At 37.0% G+C, this 23,041-nt stretch overlaps 1 protein-coding gene across 4 annotated transcripts in view; it reads right to left on the reverse strand.

The window, feature by feature from the left end:
• PDS5B (PDS5 cohesin associated factor B) overlaps nucleotides 1-23,041 on the reverse strand; it is a 206,249-nt gene that overhangs the window by 18,571 nt on the left and 164,637 nt on the right. For 2 of the 4 annotated variants that reach the window (XM_058276971.1, XM_058276969.1), the window contains exons 24-31: nucleotides 18,393-18,516; nucleotides 9,703-9,907; nucleotides 7,358-7,472; nucleotides 5,452-5,584; nucleotides 5,092-5,211; nucleotides 4,126-4,188; nucleotides 3,391-3,536; nucleotides 543-642 (exon numbers count right to left, since the gene is read on the reverse strand). In XM_058276971.1, coding sequence (XP_058132954.1) covers nucleotides 543-642; nucleotides 3,391-3,536; nucleotides 4,126-4,188; nucleotides 5,092-5,211; nucleotides 5,452-5,584; nucleotides 7,358-7,472; nucleotides 9,703-9,907; nucleotides 18,393-18,516 — 1,006 coding nt within the window. Of the gene's footprint in view, nucleotides 1-536; nucleotides 643-3,390; nucleotides 3,537-4,125; nucleotides 4,189-5,091; nucleotides 5,212-5,451; nucleotides 5,585-7,357; nucleotides 7,473-9,702; nucleotides 9,908-18,392; nucleotides 18,517-23,041 lie in introns of all 4 variants that reach the window. The other 2 variants (XM_058276970.1, XM_058276968.1) reach the window with 1 other exon arrangement.

Below are 23,041 nucleotides of genomic sequence, written 5' to 3' on the forward strand. Positions count from 1 at the left end.
CTGGAATACATAACTGTACTCTATATCTATGCTAAAACTTTCCCAAACTTGTCTTCAAATAACATTTACAAATTGTGTCTATCACACACATAAGTTATCATTGTTATTAACATTTAAAACCTGAACAAAGGACTTTATGAAATCTGTAGCACTTCCCACCTTTACTAGAAGTTTGCTGGGTAAGTAAAAGCTCAAGAAATCTAGAAAATAGAGGAACCTTCAAGGACCTGTACCCCATCTCCCTTTTAAGGCTAATTCCAAAACTTGTGTTAAAAAACACAAGAGCCATTCTGAATATTAAATTGGAATGTCTGATTCCAAAGACCTAAAGAATAAAGATTACTTAGAAATACAGAGATTCAATAAACTTAAATTATATATGGTAGGGAATAATTATGAAATCAAAATTTATGACTAAAACCACTAAAAAAATCTCAAATGTCAAATCTGATAGTAACATTAACTTGTTTCAGTGTGAAAATTATTTATACAGTAAAATTATTATGACTATTAAAATTATCCAAATAAACTCTCACCCTTACAAGATCAGAGTCGTCTCTCTTGTCACTTTTTTTTCCTGGCAAAGGTGAAGACATTGTGTAATCTTCATTTTCACTGTGATCCATTTCAGAACTATCAAGCCTTTTAACAAAGACATTTTAATTATTACAATCAAAGAATCTTAAAACCCCTTTCTGTTCCCTAGTGTAGCTTTATAGCTTTAAGGGGGAAACTTTTATTCTTAAAAAAATATCAGTTTATTCTATCATATTTAGCACCACAGCAACAAAGCAATAAAAGCACATTTATTTTAACATAATAGGGAAACCAAAAGGCACAAGGTTTTATTTCCAAGTCTTTACAAAATCTAAATTCTCTTTTTTGGGGGAACATAAAGCAAATAAAAACATTTTTTAATGCAGTTGGACTGACCCATACGGCAACCCACCCCGGCCACTGCCACTCCTTGTCCCCACTCCCCCTTCTTCTCTCTGGAGTAATTATGCACCGAGTACCTACACCTGCCAGAAAGGAAACATGGACCTTTCATCACTTTTCATGCCCACTTGGACCACAGCCTGGCACAGTACTTGTTAGATGAATGCACAGACATGCTCTCATGCACTGGTATAAAGTCTCGCTCTTCTGTCCTTGGGTGATCTAATCTTCACCTAGTTTTGAAGATCATTTATACACTGGTGACCCTAAATCTCTATCTCGGGCCCAGAAGCTAAGCTGAGCTCTACTCACATATCCAAATACCAACTCAACACCTCACCTGAATTTTTAATAAGCAGCTCTACTTTAACATGGCCAAAACAGCACAGTTGTACGAAATTCTTCTCTTCCTCCCCTCCCCAACACACACATGCAAATATACACACACCTATTCTGTCTCATATGCTTCTACCTCTCAGGAACAGGTACCACAATCTATCCAGTTACACAGGAGAAATCTCAGAACACGTTCTTAAATATTCTTGCTTTTCCTAACTGTTCACAGCAATTGAAATTGATCCAATTGAAATACCTTGAATCCAAAATTCAACTATTTACCATCTTCAGAGTCCTCACCCGCCCTCCCCAAAATTACTAAAGCTGCCTCCTGGCTGGTTTCTCTGCTCCACTCCAGCTCTTCAACAGCCCATTCTCCACACATCAGGGCAACCTTTCAGAGCACAGACTACATCACCAGACCCCACACGGTTTCCCCAGTGCACTTAAAATCCAATCCACCTTCTTCCCACAGCCCTCAAAGGCCAGACACCATCTGGCTACTTCTCATAGGCACCTCTTGCCACTCTTCCCTCATTCCTAATCTTGAAGCAAATTGGTCCCTCAAACACAACTATCTCATTCCTGGGGAAAGAAATGGAATTTGGAGGAACAAACAGCAACATGATTGGTTAAAGGCTGAAAGTATTTTTTTGGTGGTATACTAGGGAAACTAGCAAAGATAGATTATTTTGAATAACATGGAAGATCAGGGCAAAACTATAATTGTCCTGAAAGTGAGACTTTCAAGTTAAGACTCCTTTTTGTGGGCAAAGGGAGCCAATAAAGATTTCTGGCAATGCAGTAAGATGACAACTGTGGCATTTACAAAAGATTATCTAGTAGTGATACAGAGGGAGGAATAAAAAAAGGGAAAACAGACCAAAACCCTAACTAAAGAAAGAGCATGAACTAAATGAGACCTTAGAAAAGTATAAAACTGTCACTGACAAAACTTAGCAACTGAACAAATACAGACAGTGGGAAGAGTCAAAGATGATTTTTTTTTTTTTCTTTCCTTTCTTTCAAAGATGATTCTAAGACTAAGCCTGGAGGACTGGCTAAATTGGATCATCTCTGGTTACAACTGGGAATTCAAGAAGGAAAACCAACAAGTTGATGGAAATGCTTTTGGTTATGTTAAGTATGGGGCCATCCACTAGAAAATACCCAACTGAGGATTATATTACAGCTGAAGGGTCACTTAGCCAATACCAGGCACTAATCCAGGAAACTATGGAACAGACAAGAGCCACAGATATAATTGTTTTCTATGTCTATTCTATTTATCATTAAACAATTTATTCACTATAAAGAAATTGATAATATATTGGGAATGTCTCCTTCATGATTTACTGACTGATTATGGACAATGCCAAAGACAGCAGAGTCTTTCCTAATAAATTAGCAAAACCAATAAAAATAAGTTGTGGCTTAGTTTTATACAATACTCTCTTGCTAACAAATTGATGGTAAAACCAGTGAAAGTGTGAATTTTTTTTCTTTCTTAAAAAAGAAGAATCTAGACAGCATGAGTTTGAAAGTTTTAAAACTATTTTATTTTAAACAAGTTTATATATGTAGACAGTAAGAAATTCAACCTGTACATAAGAGTATAAAATTATTTCCCTCCTACACTAGGTTACCATAAACACTGTAAAGATTTTGTGCAGTCTTCAAACTTTTCTATGCATCAAAAGCCAATGTGAATACAAATCCTTTTTAAAAGAGACAGATACATAACTCTGCTCCATACTTTGCCATTTCCACTCAGTACTGTATCATGAGAACTCTTCCACAGCAGCTCAGACCTCATCCTTCCACATGACTGCTGTCCACCAGTGCATCACAAGTAGGCTGTAATTTAACAGATTGCTGGGCACTTAGGCGGGACCCTACAGTATGTCTTCTAACACCGATTACCACCGCAAACTAGAATATGAAAGGCTAAGACTAAGCACCTACCTAAAATGAACAACCAACTAAATAAGAACTTGTAAAGACTACCACCCTTAAGTGGAAATCTTAAGATATGCATCATTTATTTCCATTCACTTCCATTAAATGTTTTATGCTATGATATAATTTTTTAATGTCATAGCCTTATATACTTACCTCCCTTTTATTCTTCCAGGAGAGCTGGGATTTGAGCTGCTGCTTGCATTGCTTACAGTTTCCATTCGTGAAGATTTTGTCTGAGATTGTTTGCCTGCTGATGAAAGTGGCTTATTAACAGCTCCTAGAACATTGGTTGTTTTAGGCTGAAATGAGAAACACATGTCTCTTTCTATATGATTAAAGACAAAAGAAACTTACATATAAAAGACCATAAATAACATCTCTGTCAAAGTATATATATACAAATGATGAAAAAGGTGCCTATCCTTAAGCAAAACAAAGGATTAAAATTATGTACCAATTGATATAATTAAAATACATATGAAGTTTTATAAATTTGAACTTCTTAGTTATCTGGAGGAAAAGGCTTACATAGAAAATAAGAACAAATAAAATACATAATCAACAATGAAAACAGGTAACTAGACTCTCACTATGGAAGGACATAAGAAGATGCCCTTTTATTTTAAGATTTTGATCTTTATATTAGGATAAGACATCTAAGGATCAAGCGCTCCTGGGCTTTACTGCACGCTAAAAAGTTAGTTCATGCATCTCAGCTTCTCTCTCTACAGTAAATACAATTATTTCTTATTAGAAAATTAGGATATCTAATAATTATTTTTTCTACCTTGAGATACACAAATTTTAAAAGAAATACAGAACAGCATTATTATGGCAGTGATAATACTAACAAAAAATTACCACATAAAAATAAAAATAAAAACATACTTTGCCAGGAGTGAAAAATGATTTCATTTCTGGAGGCAGATAATTTTTGGTGTTACTAAAGTTCTACAAGAAAAGAAAAATAAGTTGTCAATGAATATCAAAAAACTACATCTACAAGGCAGTTCAAAAGCTAACAAGGCATACAGCAACTTTTTTATTTCAAAGCACATAAGAAGTTAAAAAGTACATATTTATTTAAACTAATCAGTTGAAACAGTTTCAGCAACTGATTTTAAGTAATGTAATAAGCTTAAACTAACCTTGTACCAACTCCAATATTAACAAAATGTCAGCTATAACGTAGTATCAGAGCTCTAAAAGCTCATCAGTAAACACACAGTTCTGTAATAACACTCTCCTGGGAACAGATCAGACATACTATGGTTATCTTGTTCACACCAAGTGAATACTTAAAAGCAGTCTCCTCTGGCTACAGCCTACAAGGCTGTTTCAAATCTCTATAATCACTGGTATTTCATAAAGTACATTAGTGCCCTTTAAGATCTTAATTGGTATTTTGCTAAGAGAAAAAAATAAGAGGGTTAGTTGGTAGTGGTATTTTTATAGTAGCCCCAGGGTCGGGTTTCCTCCTACCCCCGTTATAAATCCCAATCAATGGCTTATAACTTCAGATAGTATCTCTATCAGCATCCTCTTTTCCATTTTGGATCAACAGCCCTGGACCCACAAAATCGTAGGCTTTGATCCCATTATTGTCTATGCGATTACACTGGCTTAAAATTTTGAATACAAACCTACACCACCCTAACTAATCTTTGAGCCTTTTTGGGGTCCTTCAGTCTGGGCCATATTCTGGTCTTCAACCACATTTTCAAGACTCACGGCAATGATTCCATTCACTAGTAGTGGACGAGCTCTCGATAGTAGTCTTTCCAGGTCTTCCCACAACCTGCTGCTGAAAACATGCTTAATTTAGCTTACACAAACAAATTATAAAATAACGACCTTGTCAGGCTGGGTGAAAAAGCGTGCTGGTAGGACTGGGTCTTTAGGAGATTCCAAACTGTACGTTGTGCTCTTTGACATGATGATATTCATGGCCACATCACACACAGTGTACAATTTCTGCAACGGCATTAAAAAAAAAAAGTGTGCTCAAGTTGGCATCTTAAATTCTGTGAGGAATACTTCTAGAACATGCATCTGGTATAACTAGTAAACTAGTGAAAACAAGAGTTGATGTAAGTGTCTTATGGATAGAAAAGACTGATTGATATTGTCTATTAATATCACAGAAGTATCATATCCTACAACCAAATGCTTAAATTAACATGGAACCATAATTATTTATAAAGAATTACATACTTCATTCATTTTTGCATCATCTGGTCCTTGGGCATCTTTTGTTTGTTTAATATTTTCTACCATCTTTCTGATAAATGCATGACTGTTATTTTCATTCTTAGCCATTAATATTTCCAAAACAAACCAAAGACATCTAAAAAAAAAAGAAGAAAGGAAATATAGAAGAAAACATATCTTAGTTAAATACAAAGAGAATAATTATAAATATCATTAGGATGAACCCTGATTGTAACTCCAGGGACGGGGTAAAAATTAAACAGAAAGAAACAGCTATAAACCAGCAGGGGAAAAAGATGTGTCACACATACACATGCAACAGGACAACCACAGAGAAGTGAGTTCATAAGAACCCTTTTCAAAGGCACTAATTTTCCCAGATAGGTACATTAAAAAGGAACATAAATGGTGGAAAGCATGAAGTGATTTTGGCCCACAATTATGACATGATGGGAGACTATGAAAGGAAATCACCAGGCCACGTAAAACGTCTGAGACCTCAGATACTCAGGACTGACTGTAGCTCTGACTGGAAGTCTTCCAGAGAACACAGCGACCTTAACTGAATAATCGTCATTGACAAATTAGGGAGTACAAGGTCATGGTTGATAACCACATATAATGTCTCTGCGTCAATAAGGAAAAATCAAAAGAATGTTTCAGTAGCTCAGTTATTACATAAAATTTGATTCAATAAAGTGTTCTGTCTCTCTATTATATAGACAGAAAGGGCCAGAGTTAGAGTTGATACGCAGAGGAGAAAAGAAATGGGGAAAAGAGAGAAATGCAAAGCAAGGTATGACTCTAGTGGGGAAACATAAGCTTTGAAATCTCAGGTCTTTTGGAGTGGCTCTCTGTAGAATGGAAATTACTCATGGCTGTACTGGGATGTTTAGAAACACAGCCAAAAATGTTCAGTATGTTTCAAAGAATATTTTATCTATTTCAAAAATCAATGCTCTCTGATAAGGAGAGGCGGGTAGAATTTCTCAGTAGTTATAATCACTTTTTAGAACTAATTGCTTATTTTAAAAAATTGGAAACTGTTGCAAAAGAGGGTAAAATAAGAGCTTTTTCCTATAACATGAGAAGTTATCAGTAATTTGATTTTATTCTTTCTAAGCAATCTCAACTATTAGTCCACAAAAATATATCTGTAAATTAACAAACCAAGAGTTATTTACCTTTAATAGGAAGCTAATGGAATAAAAAATTAATTTATTCCAAACCACAAAGTTGGTTCTTCATTATAACACAAAAAGGGCCAGGATCTCAAATTTACTTTAAGACCTGTGCTCACCTAATGACAACTTCTCTAAATATCACTGTATCTTCCTATACCACACTCTGGCATACTTTCAGTCTCTCAAAAATAATCTTAAAAGAATTACAACTGTCACAAACTCTTATTAGAGAAGCACCAGTGAGGTGGTGGTAAATAGTTCCCCAGCCTTCCTAGTCATCACCTTGGCCCACTCTCTGTGAAGGAAGAGAGTGACTTCAAAGTACACTGGGCTTCCTCTGTGAGTGAAGGAGAGGACTAACACACCTCCCACAAACACAAAAATCTACACTAAGTCTTAGATGCAGGTGGGAAAAGAAAGGAAGTAGCACAGAAACTTGTAATGGATTTCTTCAATAGAAAAGAAATGCCAGACTGGTAAGGAAATAGAAATAAAGTACAGTAACTGTGCCTGCTAAACTAAGTTTAGAGAAATTACATAAGAAATGCAATGTGAAAAGATGGTATGAAAAAGGAAAAAACAAATAAGAGTGCAAATAGGGGAAAGAACCTTAACTTCTAAGAAATGAATAAATTTAATAAACTAATTATAATTGAAGTGCCACTATCAGCAGAAAGGGGGAAAAACTTTCAGAAAGTATGAAAATGGGATGGAAAAAGTCTTACTCTTTAACATCTTTAAGTTGTTCAATATCCTGTACTTTGACATAATCTGGGTCATGTGCCAAAAGGTGAATTGTATATGGAACAACATACTCTGGTAGAAGAGACAATAATTTTTCTGAAAAAGAAAAAAAAAAATCTGGGTTAGAAAACCAATTCTTGCATGCGCTCTCTCTCTTGCTTTCTCTTTGATACAGCATTTCCTGATTCACAATAGCATACCACAACATGGCCAGAAGAAAACCATGCTGAAGTACATCATAAATGAAACAGCTTATTCATCCATCCATCTACCATGTCCAGTATTGAAATGCTTACTAAATATACCGTGTGCCGAGGCTGCAATGACAAATATTTTAGTTTTCAAATGTACCTGGAAAAAGTGACCCAAACAAGCAATATTCAAGATTGAGTGACAGAGAAGGATTTATTTTTCCTGTTTTATGAGTGACCCCATGTTTAGCCCTCTCTTGTAAGCTGTTAAGCAAAATGAAAAACTGCTAGGAAATCTTTTAGTGTCACTATGGCACAAAAACAGGACGTAAAGGTTGGTACTATTTATAGCAGAAGAACAGAGCTGGATGACTAATTACGGACGTAAAGAGGAGTTTATAGGAGGTTATAAATAACAAAGAAATAGCTTTTTAGCCTAAAAATAAGTACTTTCCCCTCAGACTTGTTCCCCCAAGAGCAGCACAGCCCTTCAGCAAGGTCAGATTGGCCATTCTAACTAACTAGGATAAGGGCTTTCAAAAAGACCAGGACTACTATTCTGAACAATTCCTTTTCTTGTTTCCTATTTTCAAAATGAAGTCTTAAAACAAATGTTCAACCTGAAATATACCCTACGTATCAATAAGGCACTGAGCTTCTTTGTTTCTATCACTGAACTGGAAGATAATAAATAGCTTACAGACCAATACCATTCACTTCACGGCAGGCAGAGATGAGAAAAGGAATGAGGTTCAAATTAAATCCTACCAAATATTTATTGAGTGCTTACTCAGAAACAAACCATGGAAAAGAATAAGACGAGGTAGAGATTCGCACGCCAGCACAAGCAGAGGCAGATGCTGTACTTCAATGGGAAAAGCATGCTAAGGTATGAATAGCTAACACTGCTCAGCTCTTTTTTGGGTCATGAATTACACCAGGTGCTGTATATACGTTATTTTTCTTCAGACCTCACAACAACCATAAGAAATGAGTATAATTATACCCATTTTACAAATAAGGAAACAAAGGCACAGCTTGATTAGGTAACCTGCCCAAACACAGCCAGTCAATGGCTCAAGAGCCCTCCGTTTTCAAAAGTGAGGAAGCAAGAGAAAGGGTCCGGGCAGTGCGAGCACATCAAAATGGTGCTGAGGGACTCCAAAGGCGCACACCACGTGCCTTGGTATTGCTTGCTTGTTTCTTGTGGATGGGGAAATGGGAGAAGCAGCGATTTCCAGATACAGATGACAGCAGAGCAAAAAGATGGCTGCACAAATTTCAAGAAATCCAGAGTACACAGCGCACGGAGCTTACAGTAGGGAGAGGCAAGAGGGAAAGCTTGAAATTCAGGCCAACAGCAAACTAGAAAGGGCCATGCTCAGGAGTTTCAACTTTGTGAGCTGATAAATCAACACAGATTTTAAGCAAAGAAGTGATATGACCCGTTTCCGAGGGATATTTGTGAGAGCAGTTTGGTACAGCTGGGAACGGATCAGAGGCAGGGGTACATTTATGATAGGGAGGCAGCCAGGAGCAAGTGTAATACAATAATTGTAGTGAAATCCACCAGGGTAGGAGAGTAAAGGATAGATGTTCAAAGCATCTGGAGAAAGAATTAACAGCACTTGGGGAATGCAGAGAGGAGAACAAGATATGCAAATGCCTTGACTCCTGACTTGGTGAACTGATGGGTTTTAATGCTGTTAAACAAGTCGCACAAGTCAGAGGCACACTAACAGGGACAGGGAAGTGGGCAGACGAAATGCAGGCACGCAAGCACGGCATTAATGTCAGCCTCAGTGACAGCAATCTACAAAGGTCGAAGACTTGGACTGTATTTTCAACTAAAAGTGCTTAGACAATCTACATAAATACACAAATTTTATTGTTTTTGTTAAAATACTTCTGATATCACTGTTTATTTTCATTGGTCATTTATTCATTTACATAAAGAGATTTGTATTTTTAAAATGACATCTTAAAATAAAAATCTGTTACTGAAAAATGGCAACAACTTCTTATTTAATCAAAATCAATTAGAAAATAGCAAATAAAGGAACCTCACTTTGTATTCTATAAAACTGAAACTGGGAGGCTAGAAAAGCGTACTTTTCATTTTCCTATCCACTTACCACTAACAGCTGCATGCTGCTTCAGATATTCACGTCTTACATTTATATTTTTTACCAGACACTGCCTGGCATGAGCTCTTCTCTCTTTCACGGGATCTTTGGCACAGAGGGCACAGATTGCCATATACTCAAGAGGAAGCCGTAGTCGTGAAAGGCCTTTGTGAAGTTTCTGTGCAAACACTTGTCTCACTTGATAGCATTCATCCTGCAAAGACAAAATTATTCCAGATATTATCCACACAGTGGCAAAGAGTAAAAGTAAGGGACAATTTTCAATAGGAAATCTGCTATGGCAAGTAAACAGAAGGGCAAAGAGCAGAAAGTTTGTGAACAACTAGTGCTTCTGCTCACAAGACTGAGATGATAAGAGGAGTTGATATCAAGGTTGGAAATGTTTGCCTGAACCCTAAAAACTACCAGTTTTGTGTTAGGAACTATTGAATATAACTTGATAGCAGATAAAACTAGCAAATATAAATCTATCTTCATTTAAAAACAAACAAGACATAAAAAAGAAAAAGCTTGAACACCAATTGTTTCAATATAGATTTTTCAGCTTTTTTCATTTATTGAACAAGATAAAACCGTCCCATTTATATATTTTGTTCTATCATTTATAAAGCTTCAGATTAAAACACATAACTACTCTAAAGATAAATTACTAATCAATTTACTTTTAGTTCTAGAAATAAACCATGCTGTTCATGCACTCCTCATCTATTTCCTATCTGAGCCACATCCCTCATCTCCAGGCCAACTCCTGAGGTTCTTGGCAGCAGCTCCACCATCTTCCAGAAGCAGCCCAGACCTGCACCGCACACCTCCGCAGCACACTGAGAACTCCGCTTTAGGGCAGGCCGCGCCTCCACGTCCCACTCCTCTGTGCTGCCGTTACTCACCTTTGTGTCTTAAACTCCTGGCTTAACAACCAAGCTACAGGGGAAAGCCCCAGCTCCTCTATCTGACCTTCAAAACTTCCCGACTACAGCTTGGCCTCCACCAGCGAACACACACTGCAGCATGAGTCCATGCTGATTCATCTACCTGGAATGATCATCTGATTGTTTCAAGACCTAGATTATGCCATCTTGCCCTTCTCTTTCAATCCTTACTTCATTTACTTTAAACATCAGTTTATTAAAATACCAAAAGGTTACTTTTAAAAATGTAGTCTAGGTTTCACAGAAATACTGTTCATTATCTACCCCCACACTCAACAAAACAGTTAAAGTGATTTCATTCCTTCTTAGTATTAACTCCCATGGGAGAGTAGGTCCTTCACTATACACATATTTATCATGAAAACACTCCATTACAAACTGCGTAAGAAAGTAAGAGTCAGATATCACAAATGTATTAACAAAGGAACAGGTCATTTATTAAAATATTAATTCCTATCCAAGACAATTTTTTTTTATCTGTGTCTTATTAATGGCTGAGAATCCAACAATACAAAGTAAATTAATTACAAAGTCAATCTGTGAATCAGGGCTTTAAAAAGTCATTTGAGGTTGGAAAACTGCGAAATCATAGGCAAGGAAACTGACACAATCAAGTAACAACTGAGGAAGAGAAAACTGACAAGAATGAAGACTGGCTAGGTACTACAAGAGAGAAATATTTGAAAACAATAACACACGAAAGAGAACTCTTTTAAAAAAAGAATTAAAAGAGGTGCTACTAATGGAAACTAAGGAAGTCATATGTTCTTGCAAACATGATTATATTTTTGACTTATAAAAGTTAAAAGACACAGTAATACAATTTTATCAGAAAAATTACACTCTCAAAAAAGCAAACACTTGATTCCTTCACAGTTGTACTTATAACCAATAATTAGTTAAATATAAGAGGGAAAAAGATGGTATCTAATACTACAAAGTTTTCTCCCTCAAAGACAAAGTTCCAATCAAAGCATTTCTTCAACTGACTAAAAATTAATTTTGGTGTGCATCTTAAGAAAATTAACTTTTAGTGGCCTTTTCTGGTTCAAACCATCCACAGAACTACTTCCAGCAGTGGGTATCAAACTATATTATTAAGACTTTTCCACATAGCAGTCTATAGTGAATGTTCACTGAACTGAATTCTAATTTTGAAATAACTAAGCAATTACTACATTGTGTGAAGATCCATATCATTGAGTTTCTATTCCTCCAAATTTACTTTGAACTCAAGTACGCGACAAGAGCCTCTGATACATGCTGCTGCTTTTGGAACTTAAACTCAACTAAGAGAAATAAAGCATGTAAACACAAATAACTAAAGCACAAGATGAGGTTTAGTACATACAAGAGAGCTTTAGATAAAAGCTTTAGGGGAATGAAAAGAGAAAGAGATACTTCTAGCTATAAGAATCAGAGAAAGTTTTGTAGAGAGGGTTATGTCTGAGCCTTGATTTGCAAAAATGGTAGGATCTGGATGTGTGGAAATGAAGGGTGAAAAGAAATCAAATACAGCAAAATACAAGGCCCATAAAGAAAAATTGTTCAGCTTGACTGGAATAAGGGTAGGTAAAGGGCAACATGTTAAATAAGATTTTTAAATGTATATTTAGGTCCAAATATTACAGGGGCTTGAATGTCAAGTTAAAAAGGTATGAGCTCCTAAATATTTTTGAACTGGGAAATAAAATTATCAAAGTGGCAATTTAATATGACCCAGCAATTCCACTGCTGAGTATGTACCCAGTAGAACTGAAAACAAGGACATAAACCGATGTATGCACACCAATGTTCATAGCAGCATTGTTCACTATTGCCAAATGTTGGAATCAACCCAAATGCCCATCAATAGATGAATGGATAAATAAAATGTGGTATACACATAAAATGGAATACCACTCAGCTATAAGAAGGAATACAGTACAAACACATGTGATAACATGGATGAATCTTGAGAACTTTATGTTGACTGAAGCAACCCAGGCATTGAAGGACAAATACTACATGACCTCTCTGATAAGAAGTAAACCAAGCTGTCTCAGAGAGCTAGAGACTGGATGATAGGCTTAAAGGAAGTTGAAGGGGAGAGGAAGGTTGTGAGCTGACACCTACATGGGTGAAATCTATGATAAGCTGGAGGTAAGTATTTGTACAGGGAAGGGATAAATGGGGGCAATAGGGATACCTTTGGTGGGGCTTTGCGGGCTTCAGGGGGACTAGGGATGGGCAGATGAGTCAGATGGTCCAAGAAATTGGGGAAGATGGGGGAAACATTTAAACAAAGAAGATTGTCAGGTACGTGGTTGAAACTATAATACTGAGAAAACTCTTTAGAAAATATAATAAAGAAGGTTACCTGTTTAAGAAGCTTAAGGGGGGGGGCATCTGACACAGGGCAGGCTTCTAGGGACTGTGAATGCTCATTTTGTCATAGTGGTTTATATCGTTGGGTGGAGACCCATACAATAAGAGTGAAGGTATACCCACATCCTGGGGAGGACTGATGTTCTCAAACAGGGAATTGTATCTCTCGAGAGAATTGGTGGCTCCCAATGGGTTAGGGCAAGTTGAGTACATCAAGCCCTCAACATTGTTCCTAGTATCTCTGAATATGGTCCTTCAAGTAATGAAGATTCACTGTCACTGTGGGCCCTGAGGGGAGGGGGAAGGGAGGTATTGAATAGATGGAATCAGTGTAACTGTGGGGTAATGGAAGTGTTCCACAAGATCATGCAATGATGGACACAGGACATGTTAAATTACACCAAAAATGTATAAAAATCTGTACGCCAAAATGTAAACTATAATGTAAAACATAAGATAACTCAAAATTTAGAAAATTGTGTAGTCTAAAACATAAACCATAATGTACACCCAAATGAAACCATGTCTGAAAGCTATTGTTTCAATATCTGTACATCAGCTGCAGCAAATATAATATGAACATGTGAAAAGATCATTGCTGGGGAAGGGACAAAGTGTTTGACAATGGATATGTGGGAGTACATACATATATTGTATATGTGAATTACTGTTATCCAAATATAATATGAACATGTGAAAAGATCATTGCTGGGGAAGGGACAAAGTGTTTGACACTGGATATGAGGGAGTACATATATATATTGTATATGTGAATTACTATTATCTAAAATTTCTGTGAAGACAAACTTAATAATTAGAAAAATAAAAAAAGAAAGGATGTAGACATTGAGGAAGAAATGGAAGAAAATTCCTTGCCACTGTACATACAGGGCAACACCTACAGCAGTGATGAAAAGCAAAACATCAAAAACAAATCTTTTTCATTTTTTCATTTTTTGATACCCCAATTTTTTTTTTATTAAATTTTTCTAAATTAGTATGTATTATGTATCTAACCTTTAAACCCATCACTATATTCCATTATACTATTAATGGATCTTGGCAATATATAAGGCTTCATTTTTTAAGAAGTTTTGGACTACAGAGAGGTTCAGCTATGGCAGGGGAGAAACACTGGTGTGGGGTGTTATTGATGAGGGGCACATCGTTGGGAGGGAGTTCTCCAGGGCATGTATACAAGGTACATAAAAATGTTTGGATATTTTCACAGTGGTTACAGTTATAAATGACAACTGAGGGACTGCTGAGTTCCTAGCCAGGGGAGCTTTATCACATTCCCCAATGGAACAGCAACAATCCTCCAAATGCAATGGCAAAGACCAATAAAGAAGGTTGGTCCAACTATGAGCCCTTGATACTGATGACTATGCTTATGACCCTGTGTGTCTAAAATATGAACTAGGCCTAGAGCTGCAGGGTGCCTAAGAGTTACCTCCTGAGAGTCTCCATGTTGCTCAAATTTGGCCACTCTCTAAGCCAAACTCAGCATGTAAATACATTACCTTCCCCCCAGCATGGGACATGACTCCCAGGGATGAGCCTCCCTGGCGCCAAGGGATTACTGTCAAGCACCAGCTGACGATGTAACTAGAAAAAGACCTTGAATAAAAGGGTCAGTTCAGACGAGCAGAATATCTCAGCCTACATGTAATATCAGGTGTTAAAAACTGCTTTTCGACCTTGAAAAAAAGGGGGAAAATGGGAAGGACAAATGAGTTTATATGGCTATGAGTCTACAAAAGAGTTGGGAGGTCATGAGAGGGGTTGCGCTTACACAACCAAAGTAGTTGGACAAAGTAGTAGAGACAGCCAAAGTAGTTACAAGTCCAGGTACTGGTTCTCCTGAGGGCTACAGAGACCCACAGGTTCTATGGTCAAGGCAGATGGTTCTGGAGTTCAGTGCCATGTCAGTTGCACTACTTTGGAGTTTATGTTTCTGAGTATGATGGAGTTGGACTCAGATGTGGCTTTTCTACACATGCCTCTTCTGTTACTTTACCGGACCTGTGGTTGACGCTGGGGTTGGTGTATACTCAGGAGACCTAAATCTCTGGACTGTCCATGTGACAACCAGGCCCTGAGCCTCAGCAGACTTGCAACACCTACCCTCTGTTTATTGGACTTACCCCAGCCAGCTCACAGAGAGGTGAAGAAGGTCAGTCAGCACACCAGGGAGGTAAGAGGGCCTACAACTCCAAGCAGGAAAATTGCATCCATCATCCATGTGGAATCTAAGCCCCCTCTTGATATAGAGGTGGAGTGGACATAATCATCCCAGGGTCCATAGGATGGAGGAATAGAGTATGGATTAGAGTGCACTTACTGATATTCTACCATGGAACTACTGTGATTAGTAATGGAAGAAATTGTAGCATTGATGTGGAGAAAGTGACCACAGTAGCTGCTAAGGGTAGGGAGAGGGAAGAAGAGATATGATGTGGGGGCATTTTCAGGACTCGGAGTAGTCCTGGGTGGTACTGCAGAGACAGATGCTGGACATTGTATGTCCTGCCATGGCCCACTGGGTGGACTGGGGGAGAGTGTAAACGACAATGCAAACCATTATCCATGTGGTGCAGCAGTGCTCCAAAATGTATTCACCAATGCAGTGAATGTCCCACAATGATGAAAGAGGTTGTTGATGTGGGAGGAGTGGGGTGGGGGGTATATGGGGACTTCATTTTTTTTTGTCTTTTATTTTTTTAATATTACATTAAAAAAATATGAGGTCCCCATATACTCCCCACCCCCCTCACCCCACTCCTCCCCACCTAACAACAATCTCCTCCATCACCATGAGACATTCATTGCATTTGGTGAATACATCTCTGAGCATCGCTGCACCTCATGGTCAATGGTCCACATCACAGCCCACACTCTCCCACATTCCACCCAGTGGGCCATCGGAGGACATAAAATGTCCGGTAACTGTCCCTGCAGCACCACCCAGGACAACTCCAAGTCCTGAAAACGCCCCCACAACTCATCTCTTCCTCCCATTCCCCACATTTAAAAAAAAAAAAGAGAGGAAAAAAAAATTTTTTTAAAAAGGTGGCAATTTACCTGGCAATAGAAAAAGCCTTCCAATAGTCTACTAAGAACGACTTAGAGGATATGAAAAGATCTGTATGAGGGGTAATAGGGCAGAGCTATCTGGACTTCTGCAATGATGTGCAAAGACAAGCAAAGAGTCAAATATGAATCATGACTTTAGGGCTAAGAAATTCCATTCATTTATTTAACATTTATTGAGGCTCTAAATGCCACGAAAGAATATATTGGGGAAAGCTGATGAATTTAGTCACGGAGCTTCTGAAAAATCTGAAATTTGTATTTAGCATGTGAAGATGCACCACAGCCCTGAAAATGAGACCATGTTGTGAGCATGGAGACCCTATGGACAAGACGGTCAGAGAGAATGTAGGCCAGGAGCCGTGGTCAAGGACAAAGCCTCAGAGAACACACACATCTCATGGGAAAGAAGAGGAGTCAGGAAATGAAGTCAGACACAAAATCAGGAGAGAGAAGCCAATGAACAGAGTTTCAAGAGTAAAGGAACAATGAGCTGTGTCAGATGATTCAGAAGAGACATGGACAACAAAAAGGTCATCAGACTTTAATAAGGCAGTTTGAGAAAATAGTAAGACCCAAGGCCAAAATATGAGTATTGAGGGTAGGAAAAATGGCGATACTGATTACTCTTTTATTATTATTATTATTATATATTTTAAGGAGGTACCATATATGGGCAAAGCAAGTGCTCAACCACTGAGTTACACCCGTTCTGCCTGATTACTCTTTCTTAAGGTCTGAGGGTTTAAAAAGAAGAGATAGACATGTGGGTGAAAGAAATAGCAGAATTAGGGAAATTTTTATTTAGAATGGGATAAACTGATAAGTTTTTAAGTTGTTGATAGAGGCTTATAATTAAATTAATACATGTTCCACAGTCTCCATAATTCCAAAGCAATCTTAAGACTTAGGCAGTCTGAACTTTCATCTTGGGAATCTGGTGGCTGAAAGAGTATTGTATTCCAAATATTGTTCTAGAAAGCAAAATCCCTAGAAGGCAATACATGTGGTTCTTTTTCACATATGGTACATATTTAAATAATAGCTGGCATATATTACCTATTATACAGTCAGATAATTTTCAAAAAAGCTTACCTTTTAAAATATATTTATATTTCTGTACCTGGTTTATTAAGAATTCTACTTCAAAAATGGTAGCACAAAACACTGACAGTGCAAGACTACAGTACTGCCAATTCATGAAAAAAAAAAAACAAAAAAAAACGAACTATAGAGACCGTTCTTCTTTTAAAGAATTTGACATATACTTTTAAAGCTATTTCATTTTCTTACAAATAGGATTATCCCCAAAATTAAATGGGGAAACTAAACCATAAAGTTACGGGTTCCACAAAATCTCATTTTGAAATGGTTCTGGTCTAATAACTGAACAACAACAACAAAACAAAAACAATTTATAAAAAAGATTTGGAATAGCCGTTTTAAAAACTCAATTTCCAGAAATTGACAAAAATAGATGACTCTGTGCCTAGAGGTTATACCTAAGCAGCAATTTTTCAAATATGCAACAGAAGGAAGAGAAAGACAGAGGGAGGAAAAAAAGAGAGAAGTTACCATAATCCTTGAAAATTCACGTAACTGCCCAAGTCTTACACATAAGACATTTTGGAAAAGACAGAAAGTATAAAATAGCAAAATTATGAATGAAAAACTCATACTGGAGTATCATATTTACACTATATGGACAACCTTTTTAATTTTCTGGTAATGCTAAAAATTCTAAAGCAATGAAGATGAAATGTAATGGTACTCTAACATGAAATCAGTAGATTGGAATATGAGTCACAGTATCGTTAATAATTTGAAAATTTAACAGATTGAGTGATAAAGAATGTTTCTGACCTGAAATCAGTATATACCATGTCATTGTAAAAATGTAAATTTCTTTGTTTTTCATTTTTGAACTAAATACTATGTTTAGCAACACAAAACTCAAGACAGTTTAAGAACTCTGTTTCTTCTGCATAAATTTTTCAATAAGAGACTTAAACCTTTAAGATTTTCATCTATCATAGTGGAGAATGAACCGGGGACCACATATATAGGAAGTTGGCACTCAACCACTGAGCCATATCAGCTCTCCTGAGTTGGTTTTCACTTTCATTTTTGCTCATTGTTTCTTTCCATTTTCCTTAGGAGGCCCCAAGAACTGAGCCTGGGACCTCCCATTTGGGAGCAGATGCTCAACCACTGGAGCCACATCCACTCCCCACAGTGGATTTCTTAAATTCCTAGAAGTGAAAGACAGTATAAAGTCTTTTTCCTTACGTTGATAGCTAATGCGCAGAGCTGATACTGTTCTAATGTGATGATCTCGTGGTAGCAGGGTTCCTGGGCCAGTTTCACAATAGCACTACCAGCAGCAAGTCTCAGACGTGACATATCTGGTTTACTGAAAAGAAAGAATGTGGATTAGATTTTCAAATGTCTGCACAAAAACATTCCTGGGACTACAGAGAGCAGTGATATTCTGACAGTGTTCTTTCATTAATTGTAGCAAATGTGTCACAACAAAGTAAGGTATTGGTGGTAGGGGCAATATACAGGAATCCTGTATGGGATGCATGATTGTTTTGTAAACTCACAACTTCTCAAATATAAACAAATAAATGTAACTGGAGGGAGGGTGGGGGGAATTCCTGCTTTGTGTACACCTAATTTGGTAACATTTCTGCAAAAAAAAGTAGAAAGGAATTTAGTGATACTCAGTCACAAGTTATGCTTACTGTAAGCCATATATTATAATTAGACTAAGTAGACTAAGATGGTATCTAATATTACAAAATTCTTCTCCTAAATATGAGTTTATCCTAGTGTCTTTAAAGTCTTTAACACTCTCACTCTACAAAAAAAGAGCTGTTAGCAAGCCCAGAACAAATCTATTTGTATGTTAGTTGCTAGGTCTTAAGTGTTCCACTATGGAAGGTTTTTAAATATTTGTTTACTTATAGATTAGGCCTAAAAATGCCATAACTTACTCATCAATCACAATTACTACACTAAGCACAAAAGTAGAGTGAAAGGAGGTGTACTTGATAAAACATTACTATTCTAAACTAGAATTCAACATTTCAAATATTAACAAAAGGTTCCTTCTTAAGTTTAAGGAAAGAAAACTTCTGCTGTACGGGATACACTTCAGAGTTCCTGACAGTAAATTCATTTCATCCTACTTAATATTATATGAGCCACAGGGACTTTGGACTAACATAAGGAAGGAAAAGTAATAGCTCCTTAATCAGAAGCCCCTTTGTAAAAGATTATTATTCAGTGTTCATACAACAGATGCATGTCTATCACACATATATACAGCACATATACAGCACTGAGGGGGATTTAAAAGGAAAGACACAGTTCTTAGCCCAAGACCTACTGATCTAGTTGGTTTAAGACCCTTTATCTTTTTAAGGACAATTCAAGAATACTGACTGAACGCATGCCAACCTTGGCTAGGTTCTGCAGTTGCAGGGCACGCCCTAACAGCACGCTTCTGTTCATCAACAGCAGTATCCTAAGGAGCTACCAACAGGTAAATCACAGAACTTGGTTCAGAGTTCAAGCCAGCAGGTGGATGTCTGTACCACAGGTAGGAATAACAGATGCTTCCTATTTATTTGTTTAGTAGTTTCTATCTTGTCAAGTAGGCTTTTGGGTTTCTGTTTAAGCAGAGGAAACTTTCCTTCAAATAAAATTTTACAGGGAAGTTTCAGATATAAACACGTAAAAGCAATCTTCCTATTGAAGCAAGGGACAAAATGCTCCATCTGTTCTACCACAAACCCTTTTAATCCTAACGCCAGAAAAGCCCTAAATGGACCTCAATGTCATAAGGGTTCTATAACACAATTTGAAAATATACCAATGCAAACATTGCCCCAATTAAGCTGGCTACATTGGAGAATAGAATTTTGGAGCCTCCAAAAGTTAATTCCAAATCTTTTCAATAAACTTATTCATTACACACTTTGGTATTTGTCCTCATTTTTTTTTTAAAAGGAGGTACCAGGGATTGAACGCAGGACAAAAGGGGAAGGAGGTGCTCACTTGAGGTACATCTGCTCCTCAAACAGTTGGTTTTTTCACTTTTGTTTTTTTTTTACTCTATTTTGTACATTTAATAATTGGAAATAAAACAATAATTTAAAAAGAAAAAGAAAACAGCTGAATAAAAACATATTTCTCATTTAAATGTACTAGATACATATACATTTTTTTTTTTGAGTCAAACAATATGTTAGACAAAATATTTGTTTCACAGGAATGCAATCATGCAGTACTTGTCCTTTTGCGTCTGGCTTGGTTTACTCAACATAATATCCTCCATGTTCATCCATGTTGCCATATGCAGTTTTTTCAGTGTTTGCTTGTTTTGTTTTTAAGAGGCACCAGAGATTGAACGCAGGACCTCGTAAATGGGAAGCAGGCTCTCAGTCACTTGAGCCACATCCATTCCCCTGTCCTCATTTTTAATCCATCTTTCTTATCTTCTCAATTATACTCAGCCATATAAACTTCTATTAAAGAGGCAATATAGTTTAGAGGTTAAGCGTGTGGAGGCAGAGTGGGGGTAGCTCAGAGGTTGAGTGCCTGCTTCCTGCATCCAAAATCTTGGGTTGAATCCCTGGTACCTCCTCAAAAAAAAAAAAAAAAAAAAAAAAAAGGATATGGACGTAGTTTGATGGTACACTGCCTCGGTTCAAATTCACGTTCCATTATTTATCAGCTGCTTTTTATTTTTTAACCTTTTATTGCAGTATACATGAATGTAACAATAAATATATAGTATAAGTTGTGAACTTACAGAACAAACATGCATGTCATCATACAGGGCTCCCGTACATCACCCCACCACCAGTACCTTGCAAAGTTGATTTATCAGCTACTTTTATTTATCAGCTTGTTATTCGTGACTTCTAGGCATCTAAAATTTCTAATCTGTAAAATGGGGATAACCACAGTACTTTTTACAGGGTTTGGTTAATGAAAGGATTACACTTACTAAAATATGTAAATTAATTGGAACGATCCCTAGCATCTGGTGTCAGGGAAATGTTTATCATCTTTCTGATAAAAATTTGTGCTGAGGACTGAGAGTCCATAAGGAGCTCTATTTGTCTCCCAGAGCCAAGGCCTTGATGCCATAGCTTGAAAGTCTAGGTCCTTTCAGTCCATTCTGACAAACACTTTAGGGTCTCTCTTCTACCACCCTTTCAAAAAGCTCAATCTTATCAATTTCGAGTGCTCTGATCCAATGAAACAAAATATATTTTTAGAAGTCCTCAGAAATAGTTTACAGAAACAAACATTAGAAAGAGGGGCAGCTAACATACTCCTAAAAAGTAGCCAATTATTAAGTGCTTCTCCTAGTTTTCTATCAAAACCTGCTTTAAATTAAGATTCTAAATTTCTAAAATCCAATAAAACTGTGAGTGGTGAAGAGTTGTTTTCTTTTTTAAAGATTTTTTATTTCTTTCTTTCCTGCGCCCTCCACCCAGTTGTCTGCTCTCTGTGCCCATTCACCATGTGTTTTTCTGTGACCACTTCTGTCCTTATCAGCAGCACCAGGTATCTGTGTTTCTTTTTGTTGCGTCATCTTGCTGTGTCAGCTCTCCGTGTGTGCGATGCCATTCTTGGGCAGGCTGCACTTTCTTTCATGCTGGGCGGCTCTCCTTACAGGGCACGCTCCTTGCACGTGGGGCTCCCCGACATGGGGGACACCCCTGGGTGGCACGGCACTCCTTGTGCACATCAGCACTGCACATGGGCCAGCTCCAAACGGGACAAGGAGGCCCTGGGTTTCTCATGTGGTAGGTGGACGCCCTATCCATTGGGCCAAGGCAGCTTCCCAAGAGTTGTTTTTTATGTGTGAAAATGGGAGCAGAGGACTCATTAACTTCAAAGTTCAATTATTTGGGATACTTTTTTTTTAAGGAAGGTCATTTCTCACTCCTGAACATTTTTGCCATGTAACTCCAATACTTTTGATATGGTCTTTTTATGCTGTTGTTCCTAAAGAGTTTCCATCACTTATAGTAAAAAAAATGGACATTACTCTATAACCCAAATAACTTAATATTCCCTATATAAGTGAATAACACATGGTTTAGCAGTTTCACAGTTTGGTTCACATGACAATAGTCTATAAAAGCAAGGAAATATCCTCAGCCACTACTAAAGAAAAGTTTACTTTTCTTTTAAGTCTTATTCTGAATAAAAAGATATAAATAATTATAATCAAATTCTTTACAACTATGTTTTTTCAAGACCAAGTTTGTGTATAAAGCCTTGTTTTAAAATGCAGAACCCACAGAAATTCACATACATTTGCACAATTCAGGTACACATAACTTTATTTTGTTAGAGAATACCATGAATAAAAATAGGCACAATGAAAGATTGTACATAAAATAAAATAATTAATTAATTTAAGAGACAAAATGCACAATGAGGGGAAAAAAACCTTTTCTCTACCAGGTAGAGCTGATCAATACAAAACTGTCTCAAATTCAGTATATAAATGTTAAATCAAAACACACTTATTTGTTGTGTAAACCCTGAACACTGGCAAGTATGAATTATGGAAGTAGTGAAGAAAACGGATTAGCCTAAAAGAAGACAAAGGAAGGTAGACAGAAGAGTTGTACTTGGTGGAATGAACAGTTCACTGAGTTTTCATTTTCACTTGTTTTGAGGAGCACGTGCTAGTGTTAATATTCTAAGCAAAGAAAATGCCATGAGCCAAAACATGTGAATAACAGAAATTAGGACAGAGAGGCAGAAAGCACCTGGCAGACACCTTTTTATATCTTGTCACTGAAGTCTATAAACTAAATATATAAAAAAGGAAAATATTACTCTCACATTTTATAAAACCAATAAGGGGCACTAAAAAAAAATAAACTAAGGGGCACTAAACT

The sequence above is a fragment of the Dasypus novemcinctus genome, chromosome 15 (genome assembly GCF_030445035.2).
Source record: "Dasypus novemcinctus isolate mDasNov1 chromosome 15, mDasNov1.1.hap2, whole genome shotgun sequence".
Taxonomy (NCBI): Eukaryota; Metazoa; Chordata; class Mammalia; order Cingulata; family Dasypodidae; genus Dasypus; species Dasypus novemcinctus.